This window comes from Podarcis bocagei, assembly GCF_964188305.1.
Source record: "Podarcis bocagei genome assembly, chromosome: 6".
Lineage (NCBI taxonomy): Eukaryota > Metazoa > Chordata > Lepidosauria > Squamata > Lacertidae > Podarcis > Podarcis bocagei.
This window is the reverse complement of record NC_138130.1, coordinates 63,306,535-63,322,383: the sequence shown is the minus strand read 5'-3', so window position 1 is coordinate 63,322,383 and position 15,849 is coordinate 63,306,535. Positions and strand designations below refer to the sequence as shown.

Here is a 15,849-nt window from a genome sequence, read left to right as displayed (position 1 = left end):
TGTATATAGCACCCATCTGAATTTGGATACCATCATATAATACCATTTTTATAAATTGAGCATTCTTGTTTTGATTTGATGCAAATTTCACTATCATACTCTCCCAACATTTTCATCATATTTTCAATCCATTATTAGCCCAAGGTCACTTTCACTGTTTTTCTGTGATTCAGGCACAGTACTTCATACTTATGTTAGTGTTTTGTGATGGTTTGCTTTTTTCTGAATGTGGAGCTTAATGGCTGCATATGTCAAGATGAAATTTAATTTGCTGCTTGGTGGTTCATTTACAAAGTGGCAATATTCAAAACTATTTGCGTTTTGTGCCTTGTTTTTGCTTTCTTTTATGATAGATTTGTTTTTTTGCCCCAGTTAATATTTCTAGCTAGTATTCCAAGTATGAACAGTGTTTAGAAACATATTTTTATAAGCATAGCTTCTCCCACAACTGACTGTATTTTTCCTTTATGGTTCCTAATTATGAAAACCTCAGGGAAGGCCTCAAATGAAGACTCCATGCATGAATTTAGCATTCCTCTCCAAGTTGTCTTTCTGTTTGAGTTTATGAAATAGATGACTTTCTCCACAACCTGGTACCCTTCAGATGTAGGTTGGACTTCAGTTCCCATCAGCTCCAACCAGCATGGTCAGTGGTTGAGGATGATGGACATTCAATTCTGCAACATCTGCAGACCACCAAATTGGGAAAGACTGATCCTGGTTTGTGGGCAAGAGGAGAAACCAACCGATCTAATGCATCTGTTGCATTCAAAAAGCAAACATTGTTAAATGTGCTGGCCTGATCATACATTAATATTTGGTTTATATAACATCCTCAGATTAAAACACAGATTAAAATATGTAGGAGGAAAGATTCCTCCCTCTAACGTCATGTAACACAGTTCTCCCCATGTTGGGATCTGCAGATGTTGTTGGACTATAAACCCCACCATCGTCAGCTAGCATGGGAGAGAATACATTGCTTAGAATACTTTTGCAAGCAAGTCAAACAAGCCACCTGCTAATTGTTTTACTTTAGATTTCACTTCTCAGCTGTTCATAGTATGATTAAAGTGCAACTTTTACAGTGTCCACAGTTCTGGTGACAATGGAACACCCACCCATCCAGTAGTCTCTTGTCTAGTCTCTGGTCTTCTTAGTGGATCATTTGTTGCTTTCAGAACCCTCAGAGTCAGCACTGTCTTTAAAATAAAATGTGGTGTATTGACCCTCCACCGTTGGCATGTGGCCTCTGGAAAGTTGCCCACTCCTGGTTCAAAGACCTGAAAACTTGCATTAAAAATATTTAATGAAAAATAGTTTAAGTATATATTTTTAAGAACTATGCATTTAAATGCGTCTTGGAGAGGTGTTAACTATCGCAGACTTATTTATATTGTATCTCTTTATCTTTGTTTTGTTTAATATAGGTAACGAGTTTGGGCATCCAGAATGGTTAGACTTTCCCAGACAAGGCAATAATGAAAGCTACCATTATGCCAGGAGACAGTTTCATTTAGCTGATGATCAGCTTCTTCGCTATCGATTCCTAAATGAGTTCGACAGAGATATGAACAAGTTGGAAGAAAGATTTGGCTGGCTTTCATCACCTCCGGTAAAGTATATACATTAAGTTTTTTGCATTTGTCACAAGTATTGTGCATGTTTGAAATTCTAATGGTAAACTGCATTTGAAAATAAAATAAAGCAATTTCTTATATTCTGCTTTCTCCTTTTAACATATTTTCAAAACATATGAGTGGTGATGTTGTGTTCATATAACAATGAAAAACAGTCTCCTGTTTACCATGAAAAGAAATATCTTTTCTTTCCCCTCCATTTGATATATTTTATTTTATTTATGCCCAGTAATAAAACTGTCTAGATTTCATCTAATGTTTAAATTATTTTGACATATTTGTTTGATAATAATAACTGTGCTTATTTTTAGAAAATGCTTTTAGCTTTCAATAAATTGTTAAATGTTTGTCATCATAATGTCAATATTCCACTTAACTTTAGAACTAGACTGCAAATAAACTCACTGCCAGGTTCAGTTATTGTGCTACATTTCTTGCTTTCTTACTATTCTTAGCTCCCATTAGCAAGCTTCATGTTGCCCGGTAATTTGTTACCATCAGTGGTGCAGCCCTATGTGCATGGTATGGTTGGAAAATGTTCAGAGGCAGTTTGCCACTGAATACCAGGTGCTGGGGTGAGTCCCTTAATTTCCTGCCTTGGTGGGATCTGCTGGGTCACTATGGAAAATGGGATGGTAGACTAGTTGAGCCTTTGACCTGACATCCCCTTATGTTTTTAAGGGAGCTCATTCAGGATCAAACAACATGCAACACATAATGAAAAGCATGCAGCAATCACTCTGGTTTTTCTTAGATCAACTTCCTCTCTGGAGGATGCTTATTGGCACCAATGAGAGCTATTTTGCTAAGTCTCAGAGCCACATGGTGGCTCACAATTTTCAAGGGAGACATGGCTGAGGATGGAATTCTTCTCCCAGCCGTAATCACAACAACAATCCCTCCTTGGCAGCTGCAATTAATTTAAGAAAAATGAGAGACACAGTTGCACTATATAGATTAAACATAATGTGAAGCTTGGTTCTAAGAATGTTAGGTGTTGAGTCCCTGTTCTAATGCTACTTTGCCATGAACTCAGGGACTTGCTTAAGGCTATTTAATATCTCACAGCCTTAGCCTTCTTGACCTTCCTTACATATGCTACTGAGTTAATATATATGAATTGGTTGGAGCAGTAAAGGAGCGCTACGTAAGTATGAAGAAATAAAGGATGCTGAAGATACTAAAGGAACAAAAGATAACTAACAAGCTGTATGCATTCATTGCTCTACCTCGCAGGCTATTTTACGCACGTTTCCCAGACTGTGTCAGCACTTGTGTTGACAATAGATAGGATTGCAGCTTTTAATTATCACAGTTGCTGCCACAGGAGACTTTTTGGAAAGCTTTGCAGCTCTATAACTCAGGGAGAAAGAGAGAAGCAGCAGCAGTAAAATAACCATAGAACTTTAAAGAATGAGTCATCTTATGGAAATTAATTTCATAGGTAAACAATTAGTCTAAAGTGCCATCCACGGTTTGTTGTTTTTCTGATTCAACCAGATTTTGCATTGGAAATTAATACCTTTTCATATTTAACATGCAAAGCAGATATGCAATAGCCAATGGTGTCATAGTAGACTCTGTTAGTTCTTATTTTCATCACATCCTATCTGGCCACGCACTAGTACGAAATTGTCCTGGTGCCTCTACCAATTGTTTGTTACAGTATTAATAAATGTTCTGCTTTTCTCTTACACATAGGCAGGCAGCACATTGTCAATAAGGATTATTTTAGAGATTTTAAAACCCCGTATAGGAAAAATAGCACCATGAGGTCAATTACTGTATAACTTTTAAACCAGACCTCTGATCTCTGAGCCGGCATTCCTGTTCAGCCTAATCCTATACATTCTTATTGCAAGTCCCACTGAATCAGTGAGACTTGAACACAGGCAAGAGTGCACATGGTTCCTGCTTTAGTAAATCTGAGTCTTTCCTGTATCTGCTCTTAATTGTATTTAGTTTCCCCGTTGTTAATTCTTGCACCTTTTTTTTTTTACTGTACCTTCACCCTCACGCAATTTAGAGAGTCAGCCAAACCTGGGCTACAAAGCATCAGAGCGGAGATCCACTGCCACATCCCAAACTCTGCTGCTCACGCTGGCTAGAGAGGAAGATGGGTGGGGGTGGAGTTTTCTTGTCCCTATGCCATCTCCAGCTTGATGTACGTAGCTGAGGGCCGCAGTCAGGTTTCTTTCACAGTGATGGTGCAGCTTTGAAACCAGTGGTTCCACTGGTGGCTCTGCTTTGCTCCCATTCCCTGCTTTGCATCCCTACATCTAATACCACCAGTAGGAGCACTGCTAGCAGCAGTTTCTTACCTCCTGTTCTTTCTGCCGCTTCAGCAAAGGTTTTTGCAGCCGCAACAGAGCCCCCACATCAAAGGCTGGGGGATGACCACTCCCTTCATATGCTAACCCCTTCTAGCAGCAAATATAAATGGATTCGGATTGCACTCTCATTGTATGTGCTTAAATTTGAGTTTCTTGCTGAATACAGGGTGTAGTACAGATTTAAAACCCCAGTATTCAACTCTGATATTAATACCTAATAGCTGCCCCAGTTCAACGTGAATACCAAACACTTGTCTTCCAGTGACATAGCAGGTACCATTTAGCCTTCTCCCAGCTTGAAATTAGCCCTCTGTAATTCATGCATGGTTCAAGCAAAATAGCCCTCTGAAATAACACATGTAGCAAGCACCACTTTATAAAACAAAATTTCTTTCTGGTTTGTATAATATATAGTGAACTGAAATTGTTTAGAGTATTGTGTGCCACTTGAAGGATTGCTTCGGAGGTTCCTTCCTCCCACCGCCCAACACCCACAAACACCCCTCTTCTTAAGCAATGAGGTTCTTCACTCAGCATACTTTCCATTTCCCTCTCCTGAGCAAAACTGACATGAAATTGATTAAGCATTCAAAAGTGACACAGGCAGCATCTCAAAGACACTGCTTATAAGATTCATGTCAAAAGTAAAATTCTGTGCAGCCATAAATCTCCATCAATCCAGCTGTTGGCCTAAGCAAGAAGGAACAGAGAACACTTAAAAGAATTGTGAAGTAAAGGACAGGGCCTTTGAAAGAATTTCATCCTCAGATGTCATTGTGGTGGATTTTCTCCACAGATATGCATACCACCACCTTCAATAGCTAAAGTGAAATATATAGCACTATAGCAGGCTCGTTATTCCTCTACCCCCCCCATTATAGCTTACCCAGCTTTTTAAAATCTGAATTCTTATATGAAGTTACTTACTTCATGACAAACTGTCACTTACATGAACTTCTTTCATCTCCACAAACTCTTGGTTGAATTGAATATGATGGTATACATATTGCCCTACTTCTATGTGGTTTAAGTTCAAAATCATTTTAGTAAGCATCTAAATCTACCTTTTTTATCTTTTGCAGGCTTACGTGAGTGAAAAACATGAATCAAACAAAGTTATTGCTTTTGAGAGGGCAAATCTTCTGTTTATATTCAATTTCCACCCATCTAAAAGCTACACAGACTACAGAGTGGGTATAGAAAAACCTGGAAAATATCCTTTCCTATTTGTGTTTATCATTATGACTTCATTTTGGATGTAACACTAAACCTTAGTTTAGCACTATGTGAATGAGCCTCAGGTTCACTTGGTCTTTCCTCTTCTCATGGCATTTAGCACAACCATGAGGAGGCGATTAGAAACACCTGCCCCCTTTTTATGTCCGGAAAGGACATAAAACTATGATTTGTCATCTTGGTGTGTTTCAATAAACAATAGTTTAATCACTCTTTTTAAATTTAATGGTAAACCTCAGTTATTGAACAGCAGGAAGCAGATGTTTTCCTCCTTGTGGTCATGCCAGAGAAGTGACAGAAGAGCTCACAAGCCAGAGGCTTACACCTTATGAATGTAAACTATTATTATTATTTACATTTACATTTATATTCTACTCTTTCTCCCCAAGGTTCCATGGGCACCAAAAACATCAGCAATAAAACTGCTTTTAAAATAAAAAATCTGAAAACAGTCAAAACAGCCATAATGGGCCTCTAACGGCATGATATGTCTTCACTGTTGTTTAAAATTTGACTTCAATATATAGTTTTGCTTAGTAGTTTATTTTTGCAGTGTTGATTTAAATTCTGTTACTTCGGCTCTTCATTAGAACAAAATGTACACTTGTAAATGCACAGTATGTTTGCATTTTATTAATTGCATAATAGCGGAACAATGTGAAAAAATGCATAAGGTAAACATCCTTGAGTATATGGATGGACACAAATGTGTAGTAAATGTGTTTATAGCAGTAGGGTTCACATAGCTCCTGTTGTAGTTGATATTTTAATTTATATAGCACCACCAATGTGCAGTTTCTTTTCTCTATATGCAAAGCAAAAGAAAAGAAAAGATTCCTGCCCTAGAGAGTTTAAAAGTTTAATAGTGGGCAGAGAATAGAGAGCTGGGGTGATGAGAGAGACATAGATAAAAAAAAGATGCATCTGAGCAAAGACAGTTACAAATCTTTATACTATAGTCCTAAATATCAGTTTGGGAGTAAGCCCCATGACACACGGAGACTTACGTCTGAGTAAGAATGTTCAGACTCTTGCTATTAGTTTTTTTGTGCCTTGGGATGTGACTACATTTTATACAAGGCCTTCACTTGCAAAGTAAACCATTTAATTTGGAACTTCAAATCTGGGTCAGTTTGCGTGGGAATTGGACTCCTTCCCCAGGCTCTTTAGCTAGGATGTGTTCATGCAACAGTGGGACAGGAACCAATTTGCTCCATGCCCGCCTTCCTCAAACCAAATCTGCATTCAGAGCCTTGCACCCTTTATTTGTTATTGGGATAGCAACGTTGGAGGGCCTTACGTTGTTTCTCAGTATTTTCTTATCATTGTGAAATTATGCATAATTTTGTTGTACTTGGCTCACTCTTTTAATGACAGCTTTGCCAGTTACCTTGAAAATTAGTAACTTCCAGGATTTAGCAAATTTTACCTTTTATGTTTGCTGGTTTTTGTTGTTGTTTGCTTTCAGTAACTTTATATGCATTGCCAAAGTTTATTTGGTAAATAGGCTTATTTCTTGCTCTGCCTCATCGCGTCGGTAGCAGTCGAGTTTCCAACATGGGCAAAGGGCCACAGCAGGTATTTTATAATGCCCATCTATAACTTCTCTTCTCTGTGTGTGTTGTGTGAAGGCTTTGACTTTAAATGAATACAGGTTCCTGAGATGATAATCAGCTTCCAGCATGTCTCTTTAAGCCTCTCTCTGTGTTTGCTTTTCTCGTCAGCAGGACCCAGTCTCCAAAGCATCCTTGTTTTCTCATTTTTTTCCATCAGCTCATAGCTCAACTGTTCATAGAATCTGCATGATATTTCCCCACATGCATGCTACCTCCTTCTTATCCTTGCAGTCTACCTTTGTCAAACCTGTACCTTGTCTGCCCATCAGACCTCTTCCTCTTGCACCAATCCATTTATTAAGCATCTTTTTCTTAACCCACTGTTGTCTTTCCTTTCGCTGCACTATTGCATTCCTTGCCTCTTTGCTCCTCTAACCCTCTGGGCGATCCAATGCAAATGCCAGCCCCTGGCTGCCCTGTTTCTTCCCATAATGGAGATTGTTGTCCTTGGAGAGGCAAACTATGTAGACTGTTTATGAATTATTCCATGACATCATTTCCATGTGGTGGTATTTAGTAGAAGGGCTTGCAGATGAAAGCTAAATTTTAGCCTACTTTACATATGTGTATGGAAAGGGAACCCAAATATTTATGCATTATCTGTATTTTAGTGTGCATGTAAACTCTTGGCATTTTCCATTGTACATATGAGACTGATGAAGACCAATAGAATCCACTGTGAATTAATGGTAGTTTTCACCTTGAATTATGCTAGACCACTATATAGTGTACAGTTTTTGAGTCAAATTCCCTAGCTCCCATTTTCCTGTTGTGAATCACAAGTCTCAGTGGTTTTCAATCAGTTTGGTCCATTGCTAGTTTGTCCAGGGCATCAATGCATTCTCAACACTGTGAACTGAACATAAGCTTAGTCAAAGCAAAACTGAATTCTTATTCAAGCAAATGTTATTGGAAAATTTGTTTGAGAGATGCACCCAGTGGTAGCATTTGCCGCTGTTTCTTGTGTGCTCTCTACATTTATTTTGACTCAGTGGAAATCAGATTAGGATTTAATGAAGTGAAAATACATCAGACATTCTCAACACAAATAATTGCTTACAGAAAATTCAACATGCCTTTTTAATATTAAGAGAGGGGGGGAAATAAATCTCCTAATGGAGAAACCAATGCACAAGATATCTTTTATTTTTATTTATTTATTTGTACTCCATCCTTTCTCCTGTAGCAGCCTAGGGCACTGTACGACATAGTAAAAAATAGAATGTTTTTCTAGCCTATTAAAATAAAAGTAATTTTAAAAATAGTAGAAAATAATATCAGCTAAAAACAATTTACATCAGTAGAACAGACATTGACTATACTAGGCCATCAAACCCGAATCACCTATCTCCAAATGTCTAGACAAACAAGTGCATATTTAATTTAAATCAAAATGTTGATGGGGATAGTGGGACAAATGCAACTCTATGGGGAAAGAAGTTCCACATAGAAGAGTGTATCTTGTGTCACTCACAAATGGGCTAAACCCATCAACAGGAAACACACACACACGGTAACGCGCATGCGTTAAATAACTATAGTATGCATAATCTGAACTTTGTTGCCATTTTTGCCACACTGCTTCCCAGCAGGATTTTGCCTCCAAGAGTGTGAATTACTGACATGAAAACTTCAAGCACAATTCTGGCTCTATGTGTGATATTGACTCTCACAGTTACCTGTGTCTTCATTTAACCAGCTTCTACCACAGTGTTAAAACTCAGGAAATTTGTGGCAGAAAGCACCTGTTCTGTGTCTCAGAGCTTCTGTCCTCTTGAGACTTCACAAATGCACCCATACATGAGCATTTCATTTAGCTGAAGTACTGTGTTGCCTACAGTGCAAGAGAACTTTATACAGTATATGAAAAATGCATTCAAAGGAACATCTAGAGTGCCTACACAGGTATTGATCAAACCATGGTGCCACTGGACGTGAAAAACATAGGGAGAAACTCATCCACATAGCACAAGTCATGCTTTTAAGAATACAGTGGTGCCTCGCAAGACGAAATTAATCCGTTCTGCGAGTCTCTTCGTCTTGCGGTTTTTTCGTCTTGCGAAGCACGGCTATTAGCGGCTTAGTGGCTATTAGCGGCTTAGCGGCTTTAAGAAAAAGGAAACAAACTCGCAAGAACTCGCAAGACGTTTCATCTTGCGAAGCAAGCCCATAGGGAAATTCATCTTGCGGAACGACTCAAAAAACGGAAAACTCTTTCGTCTTGCGCGTTTTTCGTCTTACGAGGCATTCGTCTTGCGAGGTACCACTGTAGCTAGCACTGTCAGCATACACTGAGAAGGCCTCTCCTGCTTTTTTCTAATCCAGGCTGTGAATTTCATCCAAGTAGATGAAGCTTTCAGTCATGTCTTGGAAATGTGTGTTCAACCCTCTAGCAAGAAATGATGGCGTTTCACATTCTATGGACTTTAAAAGGTTATGGATAGAAAATTTACCAGAACTTTCAAAAATTTGGTATACACAAAAATGAAGGAATTGCAGAAATAATGTGAAGGCTTTTGCTGTCCTTTCTTATTTGCTTACTAAATGACTCTTAGTGCCTATTTAATTTGCATTCCTATATTATTAACTAACTTTTCATATACTGTAGGCTTTTTGCCTTAAACCGTGTTGTGCATAAGTCTTTTTTACTTTGCTTTCTTCTCACTACTCAGACTTTCAGGGACAGTCTTTCTAGCCCGTTGTTTTTCAATTGCCTGCTGTTTAATGTATTATAATTTTTTAAGTGTGCGTGTGTGTGCAAATCCTAAAAAGCTGAGGACACTGTGGAAGAAGATTTGGTTCTTTTGAGAGGGGAAGTGTCTTGTTGCACATGTCAAGGTGCATGCAGTGTTGGGTTTCACCCATGATATTTGTATGTGTTGCTGACCTATGTAGTGCTAATCTACTTGGTTTAGGTCCGCATTTTGTTTTTAACCTTCCCTGAGATCAGCATGATGAAGGGTGGGTTTATAAATACTGTGAAATACATGGATACTATACAAACCCACATGCCCCTAACATTTCCTATCAGAGGGTTCAGAAAATTTCCAGTTCCCCATGCATTCAAGAGATGTTGCCCCATGTTGTAATTTTATTTTTATTTGTGCTTTCTGGTCGGAAGAGCTGTTCCAGCAAGCGGAATATAGTCTCATCACATATAGAAAAAGAAATTCAGATGTGTGAACTTCCATTTTCCTTCTTCCAGCTTATTTTGTTTTTTAAAGAATGGGTTGTTCCTTTACCTCCAGTGTGCATGATAATGTCACTGCAGTGCCTGATGCTTTAAAAAAAAGTTTCGCAAAGGGTCAAAGAGAAAGGGTTACCTCAGCTGCAAGCTTTCTAGTTTTGCATACTACATGAAGCATCAAACAATTTAATAACTAGGGTGAAGGGCATACTAATGCAGATTCATAGTAGGAATGGAGCAGTATGTCAACTGGATAGCTAAGTAAATAATGTTAGATATGGCCTGAGATCTCAGGAAGATTAGCATTAAAATTCAGGTAGCTGTACTTCTTAAAGATGTAAATTTAAGCTCCCTGACATTTGCAACCTGCACCTAGAGCTTCTAATGAGCAAATAAGGTCACTTGAATGAGTCACTGGAGTGTGATTGCCCAAGGCAAAAATGTTGCTTTGTAGCTGCTTCGTTTGCTCGCTGCTTTGAAGTGCAGTTATGTAACTGTCCCTGGTTATTAGAATTCAAGCTTTATATAAAATGAAGACAAAGAATTTAATTTAGGATCAGCCAAATGCCAAGCTCCATCAAGGTGCTTCATCTGTTAAGGTTAATATCAGGGAATGAGAACACTTCTCACCTACTATTGAAATGGTGTCTGGGCGGGGAGGGCTTTAGAACGAAATTCAGATTTCATGTAACGTAGTAGTCGGGCAGCATGCTTTTTACTAGTTTGTTGCGGCATCTGCACAGTCCCAGGTCTAGAACTGCACATGTGTAAGGTGAGATACTGGAATATTCTGGAAAGCTTCAGAGGACACCTTGTAGAGCGACAACTCCTGGTAAGCAAAACTTTAATTTTTATTTTTAAAAGCAGAGTGAAATAAATTCAGTTTTGCTGATGCATTTAAGTTGTTTTCACAACATTTTGTGCTACAGACAGCTTAGATGAATGGAAAAAGTTTCAGATTCTATGTAAGAAAAAAATAATTGTTGGTCATTGTAAATAAAATAGAAAACAGACAAGTGACTATAATAATCTCCAATACATTCAAACTGGTGGAAAATGTATTCACAAAACAAACCATTAATGCCCTTTCTGCATATATGTTGCACTATAAAACTGATTTTCTTTTGCTTGGACGCAATTAATAGGCAATTAATGCCTATCACAAACAAGACTCCCACTTGAAACTTCCAATTTGTCCCTGGGCACATGAGGCAGCTACTACCTTGCTGAAGGGAGCCTCGGTCTGGTCAGTATCAGGACACAGTTGTGAATAGTGTATATCCAGGTAGTAGATAAATGTGGTAAAATAACATTTAAAAACCCTGTTGCCTTTCACGGATGAAGGCCAGGTGAAAAATCTTCTCTTCTTGGCCACACAAGATAGGGTTCATAGGAATGAAACAAAAGGAAATCCTTTTTCAGGCACAGCTTATCGCAGCAGGGCACATTTGCAAACTGAAGAAACTGTCATAGTGCCACACACACATGTATATACTTCAGGGAACCACGCAGAGGGCTTTCTCGGTAGTCACACCCACCCTGTGGAATGCCCTCCCATTAGATGTCAAGGAAATAAACAACTATCTGACTTTTAGAAGACATTGGAAGGCAGCCCTGTATAGAGAAGTTTTTAATGTTTGGTGTCATATTGTGTTTTAATTTGTTGGAAGCCGCCCAGAGTGTCTGAGGTAACCCTGTCAGATGGGCAGCGTATAAATTTATTATGATGAATTATAATAATATAATATTTAGCTCATACGTGTGCATGTTTTGCTCTTCCTCCCCTCCCCAACTCCCCACCACCAGCAATTAGGCGTTTCTAAACCTAATGTTGGGGGTGATCTTCCTGGGGAGTACAGTTGGGGAGTCAGGAAGCTTTCCCTCCCAGCTGCAAACTCCAGAAAGGAGATTCACAAAAATCCCCTCTCACAAAAATTAGGCACGAAAAAACCCCAAGTTCTTTCCAAGCCTAATTACAGTGGGGAAGAGTGGTTTCATAGCAACATTACAGCTGAGAAGGAAGAATTAAGCCTTAGCTTAATTTGGTGACCCATGGGTTGGGGAGGGACATAAATCAGCAGCTGCGGATTCTCTTTCTACCCCCCCCCCCAAGTACTGTACAACATGTAATTATTTCATTACACCAGAGGCTTCAATATTTTAGTGGCTCGACAATACAATACGAAAGATGCTGTTCTTACTTTATTTTATCCTTTTAGTTTATGCAAAAGTCGCTTCAGCCTTTGTTGTGACCTCTATTTAAAATGAAATAACCAGATCAGCTGTCACAAAAAGAATCACATCCTTACAACTTCACAGATGTTCTTCTGAATCTAGACATCTACATGATTAGAGGTCTCATGATAATGCCAATGATCCTTATGTCACGTTTTTTGGTGTTTTTGAAGTATTTTGGATTAGGAAAGGGGGTCACATTAGGGATATAGCCTTTCACCAAATCAGACTGCTAGCCCATCTGGCTCAGTGTTTCCTGCGCTCTGAGTAGCACTGGCTGAACCCAACTGGAGATGCCTAGGATTGAACCAGACCTCTAGATTGAACCTTGGCCATCTTGCCTGCAGAGTATGTGCTCTGCTGCTGTGCTCCACCCCATTCTCAGAGCTACAGTCCTTTCCGAGACGATTACAGCTGTTGAAACTTGCCATTAAAATATTTTCCTAGAGGACTGTTTTATCTGTGACAGACCAGAACCGTTTCTTTTCTAAGATTCATGACAAATGTCTACAGAAATGAAATCAGAAAGGAAGGAAGCTAATAGTTCCCCCATTAATACTTTGATCAATGCTGGCATGCCACATTTTTCAGCAATTGGGCATAAATTCTCATCAGCCTTCTCTAAACAAAAGGTCTTAATTATGCCGTATCATAATCTTCATAAATGACAATTATCGTTTATGCTACGGGTGAAATACTAATTTTCTGCTTTATATGTGGTTTGAATTTACCTAATGATGCTTTATGTGTCATTAAGCCGGCATAAGATTTTTTTTGAAAAATAATGCTTTGCTTTAAGAATTAGTTTGAAAACATCAAAAGCATAATAATTAAGTACGTCATATAATAGATAATCACAAGATTCTCATTTTAAACTCACTCTATGCATGGGTTCATTGGGTTTGAACAGTAAGGATAATGCATTTTGTTTTGTTTTCAGACGGATTGTCTTTGGTCTCTCTTCTGTACTTGAGCTAGAGTAGAAGATGAAAATAATGGTATTATACAAGAAGCAATGGAAGTACTTCTTAGTCCTCATTTCAAGTATGAATGACAGAAATATTTATAAAGGAAACCTGTTCAGGTCTGAGGTATAATTGGGATGAACCTAAATGAATTAGTCTGAGAAATCTATTGGTTATTAAAACAATATCTGTGTGGTATGTATAACATCACTGCCTATGAAGAAACTCCAGTAGAGTAGTTGACATGTTCCATCTAAGGTTTGTGTCTGCAAGTGTGAGCCCTCAGGCTGAATGAAGTTGTATGCATGCACCCCAGTTGCATTCCATCTCCCTCTTGTTTATAGTACTGGAGGGTGATTGAAGGGAGGACAGGCAGAGACTTGGGAGTATGTAGTCATATTATACCCTCAGCCTGCATTAATAGTTTCCTGTGGTAGCTGCAATGGTAGGGCTGCCTATACAACGTGCAGGAAATGTTACGTGGCTTCCACAGAATCGTATTGGCCTGAATATAAGCCTCACTTTTTTCCAAATTCCAACCGTGAAAAGTTAAAGTGCGGCTTAAATTCACGACCTTGCAACATTTGGCATTTACAATATTGCTGCTGAAACAGACATACAATAAAACGGGAACAGGTGTGAGTGCCTACAGAATTTTAAGGGAGCGGCTTATATTCGGGTATTGTCTTTTTTCTCTCCCCTCCCCCCTTCAATTTTAAAGGTGCGGCTTATATTTGGATGTGGCTTATATTCGGGCCAATATGGTATATCATCTCCATATCATGTGACACTGACATGGACACACATGCTATGCAGAAACTTTCCCAGTGACTTTTAGGCAGGAAATAGGGAATTGACTTTTAGATATTTTCAAATGCTAAAGGAATTGAACCCACAGTGAACTTATTTTGGAACAGTTTGGGTCTTTTTGTACAAAAACTGTTTTTCTGTTCCTTTCTCCATTTGTGAAAAATTTCTTAACATGTTTATGAGTAATTTTATTACAGCAAATTGAGAGAGATATAGAGTGGAGCAAGAGGAAAATATCATTAGGTAAATATAGCATTGTTAGAATTACTTCCATAGCCTTGCTTAGGGAGATGTGACCATATATATTATTCTTAAAATTAACAAAGCTATAAACATTTTCATTTGCTGGTAAATAAATTTAAAGCAGCCTTTAAAGATGTCAGAGCTTTCGGCAACAATGATGAATTATAAAATGTAACATATACTGTAGAAATGCCGGTGGGAAACATTATGCTCACATTCATAAACTACAGTGACACAGTAGAAGCATTTGCTGGTGCTGAGTTTTAAAAGGCACCAGAGAGACTATCTGAAGTTGTTCTTTATAGGTCTCTGTGTGGTCTGTGACAATAAAACAAGGAGCCATTTAGGCATATTTATAAAATAGAGTGTGCCAGTGTTTTAGATTTTCTGGCTTTCGGAGCTTGGCATTATATGAAAGGCAATAGAGCTAGCAGTTAAAAACTGAGGAAAAACTATAGCCTAAAACTAGGTATGAACTATATTAATATTAACTCTTTTAGAATTTTATATGGTCCAATATCTCCAGTATGCCCGCAGATGCTCTGATGTACACACTGGAGCCAGAGTTACCCTATTCACTTTGGTGCAAGAGATGCTCTCCAAGAATAATAATAAAAGTGAACCGGGAAGCCCCAGTACTGGAGTCTTGGGCAGTTTGGGTGGTTATATGTTCTGTGGCTTCTTTCAAACAGACAAAAGTGCTGTGGGATTTTGAAAGCCAACTGGCTTATTGTGACATGAGTTTCTATAGGCAAAAGCCTGCTTCATCACATGGTGAAACTGGTACAAGTTTGTGTTTTATATATACATATATTGGTTGAAGTACAATGGAAGGGAAAGCAAGTTAACAAGGTGAAAACTAAAGATAACAGGAATGCAAAAAGCATATCTCAATCCCTTGGCTGTGAAATATGAATATATTATATAAACATCTCTGTTTGCTAGAGCATCAAAGCATGAATACTAACAACGATCTCTGGAAAACAAAGATGGGAGACATACTTTTTCGTAGAGAGAGACCCAACAAGAATTCATATTTAAACCTTAGGAAATGGTGTCAAACAGCATAATGATCAGTCCTGATAGTTGTTATATATGCTGTTGCTACATCAGTTGGAGTCATGACTGGGATGGTGCAGTTTGGTTTGTCATTGCTGGAAAAGTTCAAAGTCATTTAATTCTGCATGTGTGGCTTTTTTTAATCTGTGTTCTAGCAGATAGCATGTTAGCACTCATGGCCATGGTATGGGAAGTTAAGTATGCCCATGTGGTGATGAGAGCTTGCTTGAGCAACATGGAAATGTAGAGTGCAGCATTTTCTCCTAGGTAGCTGTGCCAGGTGTAACCATCAACAGTCAGCACCGAGTACAAAGATTTAGCTGAGAAGCAGGCTTTGGTTGTTGAAGTCATAAAGCTGCTGCTTCAAGAGCAAAAAGTAGACTATGAACCATCTGTGGTGTTTCCCCCGATGTGGTTGTAATTGTGTGGAGGAGGAGAGCAGAGACCTGACTTCTTGCTGCAATATTCTGAAGAGGGAAGCTAGGTTCAGTGAGCCTCTGGTCACACGTTGGGGCAGCAAATACG

At 38.6% G+C, this 15,849-nt stretch overlaps 1 protein-coding gene and 1 long non-coding RNA gene across 3 annotated transcripts in view; both read left to right on the top strand.

Annotated features, from left to right (window-relative positions):
* The window catches only part of GBE1 (1,4-alpha-glucan branching enzyme 1), a 148,862-nt gene that overhangs the window by 115,989 nt on the left and 17,024 nt on the right, over nt 1–15,849 (top strand). For both annotated transcript variants that reach the window (XM_081199739.1, XM_081199738.1), the window contains exons 13-14: nt 1,431–1,615; nt 5,056–5,187. In XM_081199739.1, the coding sequence (XP_081055865.1) occupies nt 1,431–1,615; nt 5,056–5,187 (317 nt within the window). The remainder of the gene's footprint in view (nt 1–1,430; nt 1,616–5,055; nt 5,188–15,849) is intronic.
* On the top strand, nt 5,393–12,953 carry LOC308590071. Its single transcript, XR_014009677.1, has 3 exons — nt 5,393–8,647; nt 9,603–10,844; nt 12,232–12,953. It is a non-coding gene; the product is annotated as an uncharacterized lncRNA (long non-coding RNA).